This window comes from Charadrius vociferus, unplaced genomic scaffold (assembly GCF_000708025.1).
Source record: "Charadrius vociferus isolate BGI_N301 unplaced genomic scaffold, ASM70802v2 scaffold68, whole genome shotgun sequence".
Lineage (NCBI taxonomy): Eukaryota > Metazoa > Chordata > Aves > Charadriiformes > Charadriidae > Charadrius > Charadrius vociferus.
In genome coordinates, this window is record NW_009649946.1 from 2,144,976 (window position 1) to 2,152,309 (window position 7,334).

Sequence of the window (7,334 nt, forward strand, 5' to 3'; positions counted from 1 at the left end):
GGGGGGGGGGAACAGAAAGGAGGAAGGAAATACATGAGAAAGTATGATGCAGGCAGCTACCAGGAAAATTAGAGAAGATAAACTCTTATAAATGGTATTCCCTAGGTAGGGAAGTTAAGACAATCAGCAGCTAATGAACAGGGATCAAAGCAACAGATGAGGTGAGAGTATTCTATCTATTGCACAATTTACCCAAGAGCAGCCCAAAACACTACATTTCATACCTATGAAGTTCAAACTTACCTACAAGTTATTTTCTTTCTATACAACTGTAAGGTGCTAAAATAATCAGTTATCCTTATCTGTTTGTATCTCAATACTTATTTATATAAAAGCCTAATGCTTCTTCTGTTCCAGGAGATAGGGAGGGAGAGAAGATGACAACTTTTATGATGAGACAGCAGTACTGAAGGGGAAACTTTATGCACTAACTTTTCTAAAGCAACAAGTAGCACTCAGTACTAGTTTTACCCATCCAGCAGGGCAAGCCTTATAAGCCTCTTGTATGCCCATTACAAAATTTAGCCATCATACAATTGGGAACACAGTATCAGCCTGGGATTAAAGCAAGTCTTTTAACTGAGCATCTTGTAATTACTAGAAGACAACATGTAATATTTACTCACCCACATAGTGAGAGCCCTGAATTCAACCCTGCCATCATGGCAGGAATACTCATTCTCAGTCAAGTACCCACACCCCCTCTTCAAGGGGGAAGAAGTGCTAGGTATTAGGATCCTGAAGACACTCACCTGAACTCAGTAGACACAAAGGATATGTATATACGTTTCCAACCTGTTTTTGCTTTGTGCTGTTACAGTAATGCAGTGAAATTTTAGTGTGGAGTGTCATTTCATGATCTGGTATCACAACATGATAAACAAAACTTTAAAATGTTGAAGGGATTTATTGCCATTTGGAATAAGTTTTATTGTTCAAAACCACTGCACTGAAATAAAATCCATCACATACATTCTCCGTCATCTACACTTTTACATCAATGTAACTTTCAGGCAGGTCATGAAGTCAAAAACTGCTGAAAGGCACCTTGTGTCCTTCAGATCTTAGACTCCAAACAAGTTCAGTTTTTGCCTATATAAGGATTACGTACATCTAGAACAACTCAAACAATAGGAAAAAAATAAAATCCATTTTGAACTTCTTAGAGAACAGTATCAGACTTTGTTGCCTTCCTTCATTCAGTGCTATGCTTTTGCTTTTCCAAGTCTTCTTTAAATAATGTGCGACTTAAAAATGTATGTTAATGAAGTCTCTTTACTGAGACAAGGCATGCAGTAAGGGAAGAGGGATAGCTGGTCACTTCCAGGCTGCCTATCTACACATTTGTTCTTGTAGATTAGCAAGCCACAGCTTAAGTTTAAAAAAAAAAAAACAAACAACCATAAGAAAAGAGACAGAATAGGAATGAATGCAACCAAGTTAAATGGCTTTTAAGAATATGTTAATACATAAAACAGTGATACCACCTACAGTTCTGTTTACTGACCTGTGTTCATATTGATTTGAAAACAAGTTTTGTCAAACCATCAAGGGCCACTTTTATAGACTTGTTAGATTAAAAAAAGTTGGTTTTCAAATATTGCTCGCTATTTGAATGACTAACTTTATTAAAAGGGTAGTTATTAAGGACCTGTAAGGCAGCAGGACTTTAAATGCAATGCTTTACATTGCTGAATAGTACTTTTTAAAAGGCAAGATAAACAAAATTAGTAGAAGGATTCTTGATGGGGTCATAATAGGTGTTTCTGTTTTATCCCCATTGTAACTGTGACAGCAACTGTATATGGCAAGTCTTCCTTGGTTGTAATTCAGGTTGAACACATTCCCTGGCTTATTTCAAGTTAGATATTTAGTTCTTTTTCTCCATCCTGCCAAGAGAAGAACAGCTTTTGTAAGAGTGAATATTGAACTGCAATTGCTATTAAAAATCTGGACTTACAGTAGAACTTTGGAATGAAGGACATTTGGCCAGTTATTTATGCAAAGGCAGGTCCACTTGCAGTTTTGCTCAGTCTCATTTTTTAATTTACAGTTCAGGAGGCTTCATCCTCCCATTGCTCCACATAGATTTCTTGGAGCAGAAGAGGAGAAAGCCACAATCCTAACCCACTGGGATTGCCTGGGGCAGTGCCTGCACTACTTGCTACACAACGAGGGCATGAGACTGCTGGCAGTCTGTGCCCCAGTCACACTCAGTTGGATCTAGCCCATATACAGAACAGTCTGCTTAGAGAGGTTTTGATTGATTTCTCCTTCAGACATACAACCCCTTCAGTTTTATGGATGTTTCCATCCTAGGAATTAGTTACTGAGACAGACACATGTGAACTAATCAACATAATACATGAAACAAACCCCAAAACAGCCAGCTGCTGAAAGCACTGTCTATATCTATGACCATATGGGTTTTCAGCTTTTACTGTGTGCACCCCTTAGAAGTCTCAGAGGTGCAAGGCAACAAGCCATAGTTCAGCCTACTGACAACAAGCTTGTTAAATGGTTTGGAAAAGGTAATGAAGTTAAACAAGTTCAGAAACCATGCAGGGGTTCGCACCACAGTTAAAAACCACTAACAGTATTCCAAGAGCCATCAGTTTATGGCTTCCCTTTTTAAAGGGTGACTTGCCTGTATTTGATCAGTCGTCCTCCTTGAATAAGTTGTGCAACTTCATTAGTCAAGTGGCATGCAAAAAGAAGCCAGTTTCTTGGCTGCACTTTGTAGGCAAATCTCATGAAAGTCAAGGAGTAACAACACAGTGCTGCAAAACATGATAGACATCATTAGCAGATTATTTTTAATATCTGCATTTTGTTGAGGAATAGTTTTCATACTAGTGGAATGTAATCGCAAGTAGAATGCTTTTCACTGCTTTTGAGCTTTCCAATAGTCCTAGAAACTTGTCCACTTTGAAGATCCAATGCAGGAAAACACACAACAGTGCTCATTTCTGCTACACAAGATAGTCTACAGGGCTGCAGCTTTCCACAAAACCCCCCTCATTTTCCTCGTATGCTTTCCTGTGATGCAACTGAAGCCTTTTTAGTTTATGACCTAACCTCTGTCAGCCAAAGAATAACAGTTAATCCCAATGAGACATGGCCTGTCCTATACATTTATTCCGACAGTTTCTAGGACATAGTATTTTTAAAAATACTAATTACTTAAGTATAGTTCTTGCTGGGAACATTCTAAAATGAACTTTAAGAGAAGGTGGTTTCCATCCCCAGGAAATCATGAACACTTAGAAGCATAAAGCTTCATTACCTGCTTTCCAGGAAGATGAGAAAAAAAATTTCATCTACTCTATCATAATTGCATTTAGATCCAGGAAGTTGCAATCCAAGTCGTCACTAATTTAATGAAGTTTTGACAGGCTTAAAGAAAAAAATTAACAAAAAAACCTAGGAAGTGAATTGTTCAAGGAAAGCAGCCTTTTTTTAACTACAGAACCTGGAAGGTCAAAAAAAGAAATATTTGTATGCATCACCCTATATATACTTGTAAAAATTTAGAGTGTCTCAACTTTGCTGAGCTGGGTAGCTGCCACCAAAACGCTATTTGCAAAACAGCTTCAGTATACCAGTGACTATATGAACTAGTCTTCCACCTTGAGGAAGCTGACTAAGAGACTGAATTACTCTACGCAGAACTTAAGTGAGCATGAGGCTATAAATTTCCTTACCCAAAGGTATTTTGCTTTGGGGAGGAGAATTACTCAGAATTAAGTTATTAACTCAGTTCAGGAAGAGACATCATCCCAAAATTAAGCTAATAAATTAAAGCTCAGATTTATGATCCTAGAGAAGTATTTGAATAATAAAATACAGAGACAGACATCTAGGCAAAAACTATACATGTTCAAAAACGGTGGAAAAAATATTGCTTATGCAGTAGTATGAGAAGTTCTCACTATTCCATCGAGTCACACTACCCTCTCACAGGCAACTGCTTTGCAAGGAGTTAACCTCCCTCAGCTGCTGTTTGCACCCTGCAGAGCAAGCACTGTCATTTCTTTACTCTGTCAGCGTTCCTATTCAAGTCTCACACTAACTACAAGGTATCGTTGTTCTTGATACAAAGAATAACGTTGTGTAAAGATATGCATTCTGAACCAGTGCACGCAGCAGTACAAGATACCAAAAGAATTATACTTTAGGAGTGAGTCTGGTGATCAAAAACTGCTAAGACTCAAGACCTACCTCCCTCCCCCCCGAATTACTGGAAATCCCTCTTAAAAAGAGCCCTGCAATTTTTCAGTACTTCCATTTTTAAGTGTCTGAAGTTATATAACAAGATATTCAATATCTGTATTTGCTTTGATCACAAGTTTGCAAGCAACTAATAATATCACTGCCTGAAGGACAGAATCTGTGTTCTAGTGGTCAGTTTACTGACGAGAAGTTTGTCTCAGGTCTTACCAAATGTCATTCGGCCACTAATGATTTCTGGAGATTTCTTCATGTCATTAATAGCAGCAACGGGAAGTCCCCAGTTGGCAACTGGCCCCCAAAAGTGCTGTAAAGAGGGAAAATTAAAATAAAATTACACAGAAACACAGACCTCCTGCAGTATTCTCATAGTTAATAATTAGTTAATTCTTTTAGTTCTTCCTTAGCCACACAAAGCTTCAGAGGACAGGGTTAATTTCAAGTTAAGACAGGGACTACTTTTGATGTAAGGGAGAAAAACTAAACCCTTCTTTTAGCAGGACCTAATCTTCAGGAGGGAACAAGAGGAACCCCCTCTATCTTCTTGCAGACTAGAGAGAACTATTGTACGGCCACTGAAATGCAGTTTTCTGTAATTATACCTCAGCCATCATTAAGCAGTCTGATTGGTATAGTCATATAATGTCAGATTTACAGCTCACTTCTGTGCAGAGAATTATCACTCATCCCTTTCAAATAAGGCTCCTCAAAAATGTAGTGAAAACACAAGGACTTGCTGAAGAACTAGAACTGTTTTCATGTTATGCTGAGAGTAAAGAAATGCTCAAACATCTTCCAAGTGGTTACACCATCTCTTTGAAAGAGCAGGGACATGCAACCAAACCAAGTTGTTACCCAGGGCTTCATCTGCAATTGCTGAAACAACTTAGTGACTACCTAAAGCTCAGTGATTAGACAGATATAAGAGCAGAGCAGTTAGATACAGGTGTGTACACAAACAGAAAAACAGAAAGAACTGAAAAGAATCAAGTCAGAAAAACTGGCAAGAGCTCAATTTGATAGGTATTGCCTAAAAGACTCCAAACTGAGAAAAATAATGTCATAAGTCCAATTTCCACTGCTGTTACAAGTAACAACGTTTCAGTAGAATTCTCTCCACAGAAGATGCATACGGTACTTGCATTAGCTTCCTCTAATGGGAACCTAAAGATGCTTCAAAAGTAACTTGACTAGATATGGCAAAAGAGATGCACCTTGTAAGAAAGAGCTTTGCAGATACCAACTATACCCATTCAACATTTCCCATAACTGTAACATTGCAGATACTATGCATGCTATAGACTATGGAACTTCAAGCTCAGGCTGCACAAGCTGAAGAATCATCAGTTCACATTCCAGCAGCACTGCAGCTGTAACTTTCTTCTGCTGACCAGGAAGGTACAATTTGGAACCTTTCCACTTGAGATGGTTATCCAGTTTTAAGTGCCTCCAGGCAGGTCGCCCTTTGACATTTCCGCACACAAGAATTAAACTACACCTATAAAGTTTGTCTTGGTCTACACAGAAAAGCAAGTCTCCCATAACATTATGATTCACAGCATAAGAGGTATAAAATACCCACTCCCAGTTTCAGGAGTAAACTGAAAGGCTGAAGGAGAGAAAAGTCTGTAGTGAGAGTTGTATGGTACCATTTATTATCTGAAGTAAAGCTAGTCAAAAATAAGCCAGGTAGTTCAGTTATGTAACAGTATTGTTATGAACAAGAATGGCTCCAGATTGATCTGATCTCCTTAGCAAAGAGTATGCTGAAAAAATGCAGCCCCTTTAATTTTGTAGTGACAACTTCAGGAGACATTCTGAAGGAGCTACTGTTTGGTCACCTCAACCTCAGACTTGTGAATAAATATTACTAGTGCATCACTCCTGGAGGTTTTCAGTATGCTTTGCAGATGCAAGGAAGGTCATAACAGTGCTGAGGCAAAAAGACTGCCCGTTACTGAAGTTAGGGAAAAAGTAAAGCCAGAAGTCCCCTCCCTTTTCTTACCGTACTGTTTGAGCAGACCATCATTGTTTTCCATTCAAAAAGCACACAGGAAAAAGAAAAGAAAAAAGTTAGTTTCTTTCATAATTGACAAAAACGTAACACAAACAGAAGATAGGTAGAAGTCAGGAAATTACCATGGCATTAACCTTGATAAATGTAACAGTATTAAAAATCCTGTTTCCCTCAAAAGCTGTCACTGTGACAAGCGTTAGCTGCTCACATACCTTTTTCCTAGCAAGATAAAATCCTATTATGGTCTGTAGAAGAATTCATTCCCTGTAGACTTCAAAGCATCCAAGATTCCACTCCAACTAGTTTAAAAGGATGCCGAAAGCTGTCAAGGTTTGCCCATGACAAAGCTAAACAGCTACAGTTGCTCTGTGAGGACTTCGAAGAAGTCACCTGGAATTCTTTGTATACTCACACAAGTAGGTCAGACCAAATGCTGCCAGAGATCTTACTGTCACTAAGCTCAGACCAACTGCGGATGTACCAAACATGAGCTATAGAACATTTTCAGTGCTCTAACATCCAATTACACTCCAGTCCTGTATGGAGTTCCTTATAGTGATCATATAGGTACCAATTTATTTATATATACAGAAACTTAGTAATCTAAGCATGAAACCTGGGCTACAGCATATATTTAAGATTGTTTGCTACTACACCCTTTAAAATGCTGCAGAACTTTTAAACATTCTCTAACAAAGGTACTGATAGGAGTCAGTTCTGAATTACAAGTTATAAGAAACCAGCTACTAATAGAAGGCCTACTGCTGCCTGATTGTGGCTCACCTCCTACTGCCCCAAGCTGCACAACGCTTCTTAGCGGTCACTTCCCTCATGCCAATTCCCATCTTCTTAGAGCACCACATGGCAAGGGAACAGGCAGGTCTACTTAGGAAATGACACTGAATGTGCATCTCAGCTTGTCTGTTGCAAGCTGCAGGCTTCAGGATGCTTTGTTAGGCTGTCTTTCAGTAGTCTAACCACTTGTTTTTTGTTTTCTCACAAACCGAACTGCAGCAATAATTAACTGAAGTTCACACTTCAATTTTTTTCATAAAACCTTAACTAAACAAGTTCAAGTGTGTCTCCT

At 38.7% G+C, this 7,334-nt stretch overlaps 1 protein-coding gene across 1 annotated transcript; it reads right to left on the reverse strand.

Annotated features, from left to right (window-relative positions):
* Nucleotides 1-1,708: 1,708 nt before the first annotated feature.
* Nucleotides 1,709-7,092, reverse strand: MPC1 (mitochondrial pyruvate carrier 1). Its single transcript, XM_009891470.1, is given in 5 exon segments — nucleotides 1,709-1,889; nucleotides 2,648-2,780; nucleotides 4,441-4,537; nucleotides 5,242-5,275; nucleotides 7,031-7,092. Coding segments are annotated over 5 exon segments (345 nt in total). The 3' UTR covers nucleotides 1,709-1,870.
* Between the last annotated feature and the right edge of the window lie 242 nt (nucleotides 7,093-7,334).